General features: G+C 40.4%; 2 protein-coding genes across 2 annotated transcripts; both read left to right on the forward strand.

Moving 5' to 3' along the window:
* Positions 1-4,076: 4,076 nt before the first annotated feature.
* Positions 4,077-5,576, forward strand: LOC121923474 (zinc finger and SCAN domain-containing protein 31-like). The gene is made up of 3 exons (XM_042453929.1): positions 4,077-4,597; positions 4,771-4,891; positions 5,461-5,576. The coding sequence occupies exons 1-3, from the start codon at positions 4,265-4,267 to the stop codon at positions 5,574-5,576; spliced, it is 570 nt and encodes a 189-aa protein (XP_042309863.1). The 5' UTR covers positions 4,077-4,264.
* Positions 5,577-6,710: 1,134 nt separating this feature from the next.
* LOC121921968 (zinc finger protein OZF-like) lies at positions 6,711-12,817 on the forward strand. Its single transcript, XM_042450776.1, has 3 exons — positions 6,711-6,795; positions 8,363-8,483; positions 11,299-12,817. Exons 2-3 carry the CDS (start codon positions 8,450-8,452, stop codon positions 12,684-12,686), a joined length of 1,422 nt encoding a protein of 473 aa, XP_042306710.1. The 5' UTR covers positions 6,711-6,795; positions 8,363-8,449; the 3' UTR covers positions 12,687-12,817.
* The last annotated feature ends 541 nt before the right edge of the window (positions 12,818-13,358 follow it).

Here is a 13,358-nt window from a genome sequence, read left to right on the forward strand (position 1 = left end):
CTATCTATCTATCTATCTATCTATCTATCTATCTATCTATCTATCTATCTATCGCAATCCTAGAATCCTAGGAAGGGACCTCAAGGGCCATCCAATCCAACCCTGTTCCGCCATGCAGGAATACACAATCAAAGCACTCCCTGTGATAGATGGCCATCCAGCCTCTATTTAAAAACCTCCAAAGAAGACTCCTGTTGGAATATGATCCAGAGGGAAAATGTCCAGATGTAGGTGACAAGGTAACTATAGGACTAAGCATTTGGGCTGTGCTGAGTCACAGGATGTGCTGTCACACTGATGTCATCATGAGCTGGAAAGTGCTGCAAAAGTGCTGCAAAAGCACTGAGTCACCCTGCCTGGGGGACTAGGTTTAAGGTGACACACCAGGAAGAAGCTGGACTAAGTGGCCACATGGCACAAGTGTATATAAGGGTGGGGCCTCATTGCACAGTGTGGGTTGATGGTGTTGTGCGAGTAGTTTTGTTGGAGAAGACAAGCTTGTACATAGAACAACAAGATTATAAAGAGCCTCATTATGAGACATCTGCCTCAAGTCTCCTTCATCAGCTTCTGGAGGTAGAGAGGAATTTCTCTTGCATGCAGACAGCTTCTCATCGCTTCTCAGGTGGCCATCCTGCTGCCAAGCTTCAGTGTGATCCTATGCACACTGTGCAACCACGCTAACAACTCCACGTTCCACTATTGAATAGTTCTTACTGTCAGGAAGTTCTTCCTAATATCGAGAGGGAATCCCTTTTCTGCAGTTTGAATCCATTGCTCCATGTACTACTCTCTGGAGCAGCAAACTTCTGGGGGAAGACTAGAAGAGAAGTCTCTAAAATATCAGAGGTAACATAATGGTTTAAGTGTTGGATTATGACGATGGAGACCAGGGTTCAGTTCCCAGCTCAACCATGAAACCTGATGGGAAAGTCACACACAACCTCAGAGAAAGGCAATGGCAACCCTCCTCTGGACAAAATGTGCCAAGAAACACCATGATAAGCTCACCTTAGGGTTATTCTAAGTCAAAAACAACTTGAAGAAGAACAAAAAGAGTGGAAAATCCTTCATTCAGTCACTTCTCACTGTATCACTAAATCCTGAGAGTCTCGGATCAATAGACAGTGGCAGTTAGTAGAAATTTGGGGCCCTATTTCCTACTCAAAAGTAAGGGAACCAGGGCAGCTTTTCTTCATGCAGCTTGAGTGCTAAGGCAGCTGCAAGGCAAGCTTTGCTTTGCTTCTCATAATACATTAATAATCACAATAGATCCCTGGACTAGGACACTGGGAGACCAGAATTCAAATCCCACTCTGCCATGGAAACTCACTGAGTGGCCTTAGGCAAGTCACACTCTTTCAGCCTCAGAGAATGGGAATGTCAACTTCCTTCTGCAGAAACCTGCCAAGAAAACCCTACAATAGGGTCTGTCTCTAAGGGGCAAAACAGACTGCAGAAATAATCCATCTTGGGACCACTTTAACTGCCCTGGCTCAATGCTAGGGAATTTTGAGAACTTTAATTTGTTGTGGGACCAGAGCTCTCTAACAGGGAAGATTCAATGTCTCACAAAACTACAGTTCCCAGAATTTCCTAGCATTGAGCCAGGGCAATTAAAGTGGTCTCAACCTAGATTATTTCTGCAGTCTGTTTTGGCCCATGGTGACCTTTAGGGTTGTTTTTTTAAATTAAAAGTAAGGATGCCACACCCAGACTCTACCCCCAGGCCGGCTTTAACGGCCGGTTTACACAGTCCCTAAGACAAATCTATCACAGGGTTTTCTTGGCAAGATGTGTCCAGAGGAGGTTTGCCATTGCCTTCCTGAGGCTGAAAGGGTGTGCCTTGCTCAGTAGGTACTCCAGAGGTTCCCATATGCAGAAATATAATTTAATAGACTAGCTGAAATGGGGAGGTGGGAGACAGGAAGAGAAGAAGGCAAAGAGAGGGGAAGCTGTTAAGGGCAGATCAAACAATCCTAGAATTGTAGAGTTGGAAGAGACCACAAGGGCCATCCAGTCCAACCCCTGCCATGCAGGAACTCACAATCAAAGCATCCTTGACATAATGATCCAGCTTCTGTTTAAAGACCTCCAAAGAAGGAGTCTCCACCACTTTGTGCGGGTGTCAGGAAGATCCTCATAATCTTGATGTGGAATCTTTTTTCCTGTAGATTGAATCTGTTGCTCCATGTCCTATTCTCTGGAGAAGTAGAAAAAACTCTCTCCATCCTCTGTACGATATCCTTTCAAGTATTAAAATGGGGATATCATATCACCTTTTAACCTACTCTTCTCCAGGCTAAACATACCCAGTTCGATAAGACACTCCTCATAAGGCATGGTTTCTAAACCCTTCACCATTTTGATCACCGTCCTCTGGACACACTCCAGCTTGTCCATATCCCTTTTGAATTGTTTGCCCAGAACTGGACACAGTATTTCAAGTTAGGCCTGATCAAAGCAGAATAGAATAGTACTGTTAGTTCACTCTACCTAGGCACTATACTTGTGTTGATGCAGTCTAGAATCACATTGACTTTTTTAAGCAGCTGCATGCATCACACTGCTGACTCATGTTCAACTTGTGGCCTACTAGGATTCCTAGATCTTTTTCACATGTACTGTTGTCAAGCCAGGTGTGTCCCCTATCCTATATCTCTGCATTTAATTTTTCCACTTTAAGTGCAGTACCATACATTTCTCTCTGTTGAAATTCATTTTGTTAGTTTTGGCCCAGATTTATATTTTGTTAGTTTTGGCCCATTTTGAATTTTGATTCTCTCCTTTGGAGTATTAGCTACTCCCCCTATTTTAGTGTCATCTTCAAATTTGATAAGCATGCCTTCTATTCTTTCATACAAGTCATTGACAATAATGTTGAATAGCACCCTGTGGGACCCCACTGGTCACTTCTCTCCAGGATGAAGAGGAGGCATTGCAGAGTATCCTTTGGGTTTGGGTGGTCACCTAATTATGAATCCATCTAACTGTAGCATTGTATAGCCCACATTTTGCAAGGGTTTTTGCAAGAATATCATGGGGGACTTTGTTAAAAGCCTTACTGAAATCAAGATATGCTATAGCCACAGAATTCCCTTCATCTATCAACTGGTAGTTTATTATTATTATTATTATTATTAATATAATATTTATTATCAATATATACATTGTACATTCAAGAATATATAACACAAGTATATAAAAACAAAGCTTCACGATTCTTCTTTACAATTCTCTTTGTTTCCTCTCTTTCCCATCCTCCTGTTGTTTCCCCTTAGATGCTTATCTTCTAATAACCTAATATATTTTAACAGCACAGTCTCAAATTTTCCTCTGTTCCTGTTTCTTACAGACCTCATCTCACTTAAATAACTAGTTTTCTATGTTTGAACATATAAATATCTGTGTTATTTTCATTAAATATTTGAAATATAGTATATTAATTCCATTCAATAAAGAAATTTAAATCCTTTTCTCTCCTTTCATTTCTTGTTACTTATTTCTTTTTCAGTTATTATCCAGCCAATATTCTTTAAATTATTCTTTATATAAATTTTTACAGTTTTAATAGAGTCCAAGGAAAGGAAATATTCAGAAGAAAATAAAAAGAATAGAACATATTTCCCTTAATAAAATGTGATGTCAAACCATTACAATTTCTTCTTCATGGCCGCAGAATTTCCTTCCTCTACCAACTGGTAGTTTTATATATTTAAAAAGAGAGAGAGAGATCAGATTAGTCTAGCATGACTTGCTTTTCAGAAACCTATGATGATGTTTTGTGATCATGGCATTCCCTTCTAGATGTTCACAGATTCTCTGTTTAATGACAAGGAAGAATGAAAAAATGTGAGTTTGAGGCCAAGTAGGGAAGGGTCCCCCCTGCCCAAACCCAACAGGTACAATTTCTGTTTTGCTCTTTGCATCATGGCTGTTCTCTTCTGTACCAAAAATATATATATAAAAATGAGCAAGTTTCCGGCTTAGATTTTATTTTAAAGCACGTCATTCCCTTCAAAGAATGTACATAATGGCTGCTTCACAGAACATCTTGGTTCTTTGTAGGTTTTGATATTTGGTACCAGTTTGGTCAGTCTTTTGCCTGAGGAAGAAGACATAAGAAATACTTCAACCTCATTCAGGTTCTGCCTAGGAGCACCATTCAAACCTGGAAAAGGAGGACTCAGGTGGCCCTGAATCAAGACAGCCTCCCTGTTCTGTTCAGGTTCAGAGCAAAGGAGAGTTCAGGGAAAGAGGAGCCATGAAGGAGGAGGATCAGGAGGAGAAGCAGCTGCTCTGTCCAGAGGGTCAGTGCCAGTCCTTCAGGCAGTTTTGCTATGAGGAGGCTGAGGGCCCCCGAGGGATTTGCAGCCGACTCTCCAGTCTTTGCCATCAGTGGCTGAAGCCAGAAAGGCACACCAAGAGTCAGATGCTGGACCTGGTGCTCCTGGAGCAGTTCCTGGCCGTCCTTCCCCCAGAGATGGCCAGCTGGGTCAAGGAATGTGGGGCAGAGACCAGTTCCCAGGCGGTGGCCCTGGCCGAAGGCTTCCTCCTGAGCCAGGCAGAGGAGCAGAAGCAGCAGGACAAGCAGCAGGTGAGAGCCTTTCAGGCTGGGACTTTAGAAATATCATTTTGAAATAAATCCCTTCTAGTACAGTGACCAATGTTTTCTGGAAATCAACATTAAAAGGCAGATCCTCCTCCCCTGTAGTTCTGTTTGATTTCTCATCCTTCCCTTTCTAATCATTAATGCTGTTTTTCCCCCAGGACCTGTTGGGAGAAAAGGCCACTGAAATCCTGGAGACAGAAAAGGCGTTCTTAGACTCCGGACAGAGAGTGCAGTCCTTGCAGATCCTACAGAAGGGTTCAGAAAATGCCATCTCATTGGGTAAGCATGAAGGAGGGCATTCTTCACTTTGGTCCTCTCTCCTCAATATACATATAATAGATGTGTTGCAGCAATTTCCCCCTGAGCCTGAATATAGGGAGATGCTAACTGTTACTCAAAATACTGGGGTCCTAGGAGGGCACCCACAATTGTATTCAATGGGGGAATTAAATTGGCTCGATTGGAAGTAGTGAGAGGGCTTCAGGTAACATGTTAAAAGCTGAGGTCCAGCCTGTGTATAAAGTTCCAAACCAAAGAATTCTCGACAGCAGATTCCCTGCGAATGGACAACCTGGCCACAGTAGTTCACACATTAGTCTCAATTAGATCACTGATAACCTTGCAATTCGGTCACTGAAATGCACTCTCTGTGTGGCTGACCTTGAAGACAACTCAGAAGCTACAGCTAGTGGAAAATGTAGCAGGTGGGTAATTGCCTGAAACATTTGTACATATCATGCAGCATTAAATAAATTACACTGGATGCCAATGCATTTCTGGTCTGAATTCAAAGATCGAGAGAAGTAGCAGTAGTGCCACTATGCTCTGTTTTGGACATTACTTGGAAGTGTGTGTCCAGGTCTGGACACAACAGTTCAAAAAGGATATTGACAAGCTGGAACAGATCCAGATAATGGTGACTGAGATGATCAAAAGTGTGGGAACCAAGTCCTATGAGGAATGACTAAGGGAGCTGGATATGTTTAGGTTAGAAAAGACAGAGAAGCGACATGATAGCTGTCTTTAAATATCTAAAAGGATGTCATTTACAAGATGGAGCTAGTTGATATTTTTGCTTCCCCAGAGGCTACAACATGAACCAATGGATTGAAATGACAATAAAAGAGATGACACCTAAAAAGTGGTAAGAACATGTAAGTGTTGTTTGATAGTGGAATAGATTGCCTCCAAAGGAGATTGGATTCATTCTGATGCCAATTCAAAATTTGTGGGTTTTTTTTTATTAAACACTTCAGTGACTAAAGATTTCTTCCAAATCAATACACCCACAGTTTCAGACTTTAATTTTGGCAGTTATTCCATTCTTATTTCCTTAGATTGTTTTTTAAAATATTTTTATTGATTCAGATTTTATCTTGTTTACACTAATTCCATTGTGATGCATGGTTACTCAACAAAGACACCTGAAACATCTGGCTTTGCCTCTGTTGGGCTGAATTTCAAAAGACCCAAATCATTAATTGAGGGAATGGTAAACAATCATAGAATCATAGAGTTGGAAGAGACCACAAGGGCCATCCAGTCCAACCCCATTCTGCCATGCAGGACATCTAAATCAAAACATCCCCAACAGATGGCCATCCAACCTCTGCTTAAAGACCTCCAAGGAAGGAGACTCCACTGCACTCCAAGGGAGTTTGTTCCACGGTCGAACAGGCCTTACTGTCAGGAAGTTCCTCCTAATGTTGAGGTGGAATCTCTTTTCCTGCAGCTTACATCCATTGTTCCGGGTCCTAGTCTCTGGAGCAGCAGAAAGCAAGCTCCCTCCCTCCTCAATATGACATCCCTTCAAATATTAAAATAGGGCTATCTTATCACCTCTTAACCTTCTCTTCTCCAGGCTAATCATCCCCAGCTCCCTAAGTCGTTCCTCATAGGGCACGGTTTCCAGACCACCATTTTAGTTGCCCTCCTTTGGACACGCTCCAGTTTCTCAACATCCTTTTTAAATTTTAGTGCCCAGAAGTGGACACAGTATTCCAGGTGGGTCCTGACCAAAGCAGAATAGAGTGGCACTATTACTTTCCTTGATCTAGACAAGACTCACTCTTGCCTTTTGTGTCCCTCCAGAAGATGGAAGACTGCCAGGGCCAAGAACTACTGACTCGACTCTTAATTCTGATGCCCTGAGAACAGCTTCTGAGACCTGGGATCATATAGGGGTAAAACTTGTAACTGGTAGTTTCTGCTCCCATACTCCACCATAGAGAATCCTCAGTACTGTTTTTTGCACTACTGTTACTCATAAATCATAATTCCCATCTATCACTGAATGTATTGTATTATTTGTAAATATTTTTATTGCTATTTGTGATATTGTTGGGGAAGGGGGTTGTGATGTTTTTATCTGTTTTTATCTTGCTGTACACTGCTGTGATCTTTGGAACAGCGGTATAGAAATAAAATTTTATTATTATTATTGGTAACAGTTGTGACATAGAATCATAGAATCGTAGAATTGGAAGAGACCCCAAGGGCCATCCAGTCCAACCCCATTCTGCCATGCAGGAACTCTCAATCAAAGCATTCCTGACAGGTGGCCATCCAGCCTCTGTTTAAAGACCTCTAAGGAAGGAGACTCCACTGCACTCCAAGGGAGTTTGTTCCACTGTTGAACAGCCCTTACTGTCAGGAAGGTCTTCCTAATGTTGAGGTGCAATCTCTTTTTCTGCAGTTTGCATCCATTGTTCTGGGTCCTGTTCTCTGGAGCAGCAGGAAACAAGCTTGCTCCCTCCTCAATATGACATCCCTTCAAATTTTTAAACAGGGATATCATATCACCCCTTAACCTTCTCTTCTCCAGGCTAAACATCCCCAGCTCCCTAAGTCGTTCCTCATAGGGCATGGTTTCCAAACCCTTCACCATTTTTGTCTCTCTCCTCTGGACACGCTCCAGTTTCTCAATGTCCTTTTTGAATTGTGGTGCCCAGAACTGGACACAGTATTCCACATGGAGTCTGACCAAAGCAGAATAGAGTGGCACTATTATTTCCCTTGATCTAGACACTATATTTCTATTGATGCAGCCTAGAATCGCATTGGCCTTTTTAGCTGCAGCATCACACTGTTGACTCATGTTCAGCTTGTATTCTAATTGGACTCCTAGATCCCTTTCACACGTATAAGGGCTCTCAGGTGTCCCCCATCCTATATCTGTGCTTTTCATTTTTCCACCCTAAGTGCAATACCTTATATAAAAAACTACCAAAATTAAAATTATCCCACTCATTATCATTCACAAAGCCTAAATGTATTTACATGTACATAGTTTAATGTGATTAAAGTTAAATTTTGGTAAGATGTGGGGTTTTAAAAAATTATTTAAAAGTTAAAATTTAATTTTTAAAGCCTAGGGCCTCTCCATTCCCCTCCCACTGAGCTTTGCACACCCCCCACACCATCTCTTAAATGTTTCAAAAGGGACACATGCAAAATACCATTGCCTATTTCTACCAAAAGGCAGATGTTGGGTGTCATGCCCCCCTTTAAGATGTCTCCTAGTACAAATCTGCACCCCCTAGTGATACCACTGGATAGGGAACAGGATTTCTGGAGGGCCTGGAAGGTTTATCTTCTCTAAGGGCCTGAAGCATTTTCTGTCTTTTTCTTTCCTTCCATCATACTTGCCCAGCCTGGCATTTTTAACTGAAATAAACTGGGAAAACCCAAGTTACATAGTTTTATCTTCTGACTGGGTTAGTAATTTTGGCTCACTATTTCTTCTTCCAGGTGACTTTTGAGGAGTTGACTGTGTCTTTCAACACGGGAGAGTGGGCCTTGCTGGATCCGGACCAAAAGGCCCTTCACAGAGAAGTCATGGAGGAGAATTGGGCTATTGTGGCCTCTCTGGGTGAGAATGACTCACATGATTAGAATGTAGAAATAGAGAATGTAGAAAAATATAACTTTTTAAAAGATAAATAGGCCAAACAGGAAAGGGGGAGGAATAGCCTTATATGTCAGGGACATTTACACCAGTGAAGATCCAGGACATCAACTCTGGAAGCCAGGTGGAGAGCATTTGGATAAAAATTAAAGGGGAGGGAAACAACAAGGATGTTATTGTGGGTGTCTACTACAGACTCCCAAGTCAGACGGAGGAACTGGATGATGACTTTGTAGAACAGATGGCAACTCACTCAGAAAGGATAGATGTAGTAGTGATGGCTGTCTGGATATTTGCTGGAAGTCAAACTCAGGCAAAACCTTAAGGTCTAGCAAATTCCTCACTTGCCTGGAAGATAGCTTCATTGTCCAAAAGGTAGAAGAGGCAACAAGGGAGTCAGCTATTTTAGATCTGATCCTAACCAAGAGGGATGACTTGGTTAATGGGGTGCAAGTAGTGGGATCCTTAGATGGGAGTGATCATGTTCTCCTGAAATTTGTTATACAGTGGAAAGGAAAAGGCAGGCATAGTCAGACAAGCATTCTAGACTTTAGCTGAATACAGTAAAAGGTTTTTCAGGCTATGATGCTGTGTTCTAGAAGTTTATTCCTGATATTTCACCAGCATCTAGAATGCTGGCATGGAAGAGAGTGGGGTTTATATACTGTTGGTTGAGCAGAGGTAATTTTAATATACAGTGGAACCTTGTTATACGCTGGGTTTTGGTTCCAAGATCCCCCGTGTATAACAAAATCCGTGTATGCTCAAGTCCCATTAAGTATAATGACAAAGCAAAATGGTGTACCTTATAAAAAATGGAAAATCAAGGTAAATTTATACTTTTTTGGAACATTTTCAAACCGTGTATGCTTAAATCCGTGTATAAAAAATCCGTGTATAAGAAGGGCCGACTGTAATTAATTAGCTTATGCAGTTACACATCTTGGGCAGGGTCATCATATCACACAGTCATTTATTATTGTTGTTGTTTTACGTACTTTATTGAAATTCTAAAATATTATATATATTACACATACTCATAATAATACACATACATAATAATGTACATAATAATCCACATAGACAAATGAACACATAAAACCAACCTATACGAACATATTAACATCTAATGAATAATGACTCAGATGACAGAATTGTGGGCATACTTATCAAATTGCAGATGACACCAAATTAGGAAGAGTAGCTAATACCCCAGGATCAAAATTCAAAATGTCCTGACCAGACTAGAAAGCTGGGCCAAAGCTAACAAAATGAAATTCAGTGCAGGGAAAAGTCAACAGTGCAATGCGGCAGCTAAAAAGGCCAATGCCATTTTAGGCTACATCAATAGAAGTATAGTGTCTAGATCAAAGGAAGTAATAGTGCCACTTTATTCTGCTTTGGTCAGGCCCCACCTGGAATATTGTGTCCAGTTCTGGGCACCACCATTCAAAAAGGACATTGAGAAACTAAAGTGTGTCCAAAGGAAGGCAACTAAAATGGTGAAGGGTCTTGAAACCATGCCCTATGAGGAACAACTTAATGAACTGGGTATGTTTAGCCTGGAGAAGAGAAGGTTAAGAGGTGATATGATAACCATGTTTAAATATTTGAAGGGATGTCATATTGAGGAGGGAGGAGGCTTGTTTTCTACTACTCGAGAGAATAGGACCTGGAACAATGGATGGAAGCTAGTGGAAAAAAGATTCGACCTAAAACATTATTAGGAACAGAGCTGTTCGACAGCAGATCATATTCCCTTGCAGTGTAATGGGCTTTCCTTCCTTGTGGGCCTTTAAACAGAGCCTGAATGACCACCTGTCAGGATGCTTTGATTGTGATCTCTTGCATGGCAGAATGGAGTTGGACTGGATGGTCCTTGTGGTATCTTTCAACTCTCTAATTATATGATCCCTCTTTCTTCTGACTGATCCAGTGCCTTTGCTGGTGTTCTTGAATTCCTATAGCCTCTTTTTGCCCTCATGTTGTATTTCTGCAAGCTGAGTCAATTGGATAACAGGGCTTGGCTCTCCGAAATCGGTAAGGATCTCATTTGATATAATTATTGTCAAATGTATATATCGGCTTTACAGAATGTGTTTCAAGGCAAAGAGCTGAGCTACCATCCTCATGGGCACAACATTGCAAGCCATTGATTCTCTATTGATCTCGACAAGCCTAATCTGTTCAGCAGGTGTCCAGATCTCTTCCTTTTATTTTTTTTCTGTGTGTTCTCACTGACAAAGTCAGATTATTTTTATTACTGAATGTGCACCTCCATATGTTGTAGGACTGTCACCCTCATCATTCCCTTATCTTTGGTTGGGGGGAGTTGCACTTTTAGAGACGCAGTCCAGCAGGGGTCACAAGTAGCCCACTAACTTATTGCAAACAGTTCTACCTGGAACTGTAACCAAAAATGCTCCTACGACTGTTTACATGTGAAACAAAGCAAAGAGCTCATGCCCACAAGGCTTACAATGTCAACATAATAAGAAAAACTTATGATAATGTTAATCAATACTAACAAAATTAATAAGCTATAAAAGTTGCCAAATGTATATTGCACTTTATTATAATGCATTTTATTATAGTATTTGTATATTACTAAAACTATTGAAAGGTGCTGAGTCGAGCTAGGGTCCCTCAGAAGAGACACTGGATGCCTACTGCTGTCAAATCCCCTGCTCCAACTGGGGCACATTGATGTCAATAATGTACTTGAGTACAGTTTTATTTCTCTTTTGGCCTGGGGCTAAATTGTTTCTCCCTTTGCCAGGTGGTGATAGACAAGAGAGAGCGCATGTAAGAAACCGAAAGACGTCTTTGTTGCGAAGAATCCAATATCAACAGAAGAAAAGAAAGGGAAGCAAAATCAGCATTCAGGAGAGGAATGTGAATAAAGCTTCTGCTTCTCAGACTGGAAATTTATATGGAATTTCTGTTCAAAATATAAAACAAAAAGGAGAGCAACAGAGTAAATCTGATTGTTTTGAAAGTTGGAGGAATGCCAGTTGTAAAGAAAGCCTTACTCTTCACAGGGGAATTAATGTAGAAAGAATTCATACACAAAAAATAAAATGTGGAACAAGTTTGAGTAGAAAGAAAAATCTCTCTTGTCAACAGAGAATTCATACAGGAGAGAAGCTATTTAAATGCTTAGAATGTGGAAAAACATTCAATTGGAAGCAAAGTCTCACTCATCATCAAACAATTCACACAGGAGAGAAGCCATTTAAATGCCTGGAATGTGGAAAGGAATTCAGTCGGAAGACACATCTCACTTGTCATCAAAGAATTCATACAGGAGAAAAGCCATTTAAATGCTTAGAATGTGGAAAAACATTCAATTGGAAGCAAAGTCTCACTTTTCATCAAATAATTCATACAGGAGAGAAGACATTTAAATGCCTGGAATGTGGAAAGGAATTCAGTCGGAAGACACATCTCACTCTTCATCAAAGAATTCATACGGGAGAAAAGCCATTTAAATGCTTAGAATGTGGAAAGAAATTCAATTGGAAGCAAAGTCTCACTCATCATCAAAGAATTCACACAGGAGAGAAGCCATTTAAATGCTTGGAATGTGGAAAGAAATTCAGTCAGAAGGGAGATCTCACTCTTCATCAAAGAATTCATACAGGAGAGAAGCCATTTAACTGCCTCGAATGTGGAAAGAAATACAGTCGCAAGAGAGATCTCACTTATCATCAAAGAATTCATACAGGAGAGAAGCCATTTAAATGCCTGGAATGTGGAAAGAGTTTCAGTCGGAAGCAAACTCTCACTCATCATCAAATAATTCACGCAGGAGAGAAGCCATTTAAATGCCTGGAATGTGGAAAGGAATTCAGTCAGAAAACAGATCTCACTCGTCATCAAATAATTCATACAGGAATGAAACCGTTTAAATGCCTGGAATGTGGAAAGGAATTCAGTCAGAAGAGCGATCTCACTCGTCATCAAAGAGTTCATACAGGAGAAAAGCCATTCAAATGCCTGGAATGTGGGAACAGTTTCAGTCAGATGACACATCTTACTTGTCATCAAAGAATTCATACAGGAGAAAAGCCATTCAAATGCCTGGAATGTGGAGAAAGTTTCAGTCAGAAGATAAATCTTACTCGTCATCAAAGAATTCACACAAGAGAGAAACTATTTAAATAGTTGGAATGTGGAAAGAGTTTCACCCGGATGACAAGTCTCTCCATCAAATAATCCACGCAGGGAGAATTGATGGCTGAATCCACACAGCAGAATTAATGCAGTTTGACATCGCTTTAAATGTTAGGGCTCATTTCTATGGAATTATTATTATTATTATTATTATTATTATTATTATTATTATTATTATTAAAATTTAGATAGCACTGTAAATTTACACAGCTCTGTACATACAATTAAAAAATTGATAAAAATGAAACCTGCCAATAGCATACATTCTACAGTATAATAACAAAATCTATATAAAACAATAGGTAATAATACAAGATAACGTTACATAAAATAAGCAAGCAACAAATTAAAAACATTGAATATCCCATATCAAAGCAAATATTAACTACAATCACACAATGCCTGGGAATGCTTCCCTGATTAATATAGTCTTCAATTGCGTTTGAAACTGGTTAAAGAAGTGATTACCCGTGGTAATTGTAATTTATTGCGTTGTTCCCAGATCTCTCTGACGGAAGTCTAAATGTCCCACCAAATTACAATTCCCAGAATTCCATAGCCTTGAGCAATGCAGTTAAAGCGGTGTGAAACCGGATTATTTCTGCAGCGAGGATTCAGCCAATTTAAATGTTTAGCATGTGAAAATAATTTCAGTCAGAAGAC

This window comes from Sceloporus undulatus, chromosome 2 (genome assembly GCF_019175285.1).
Source record: "Sceloporus undulatus isolate JIND9_A2432 ecotype Alabama chromosome 2, SceUnd_v1.1, whole genome shotgun sequence".
NCBI classification, from domain to species: Eukaryota; Metazoa; Chordata; class Lepidosauria; order Squamata; family Phrynosomatidae; genus Sceloporus; species Sceloporus undulatus.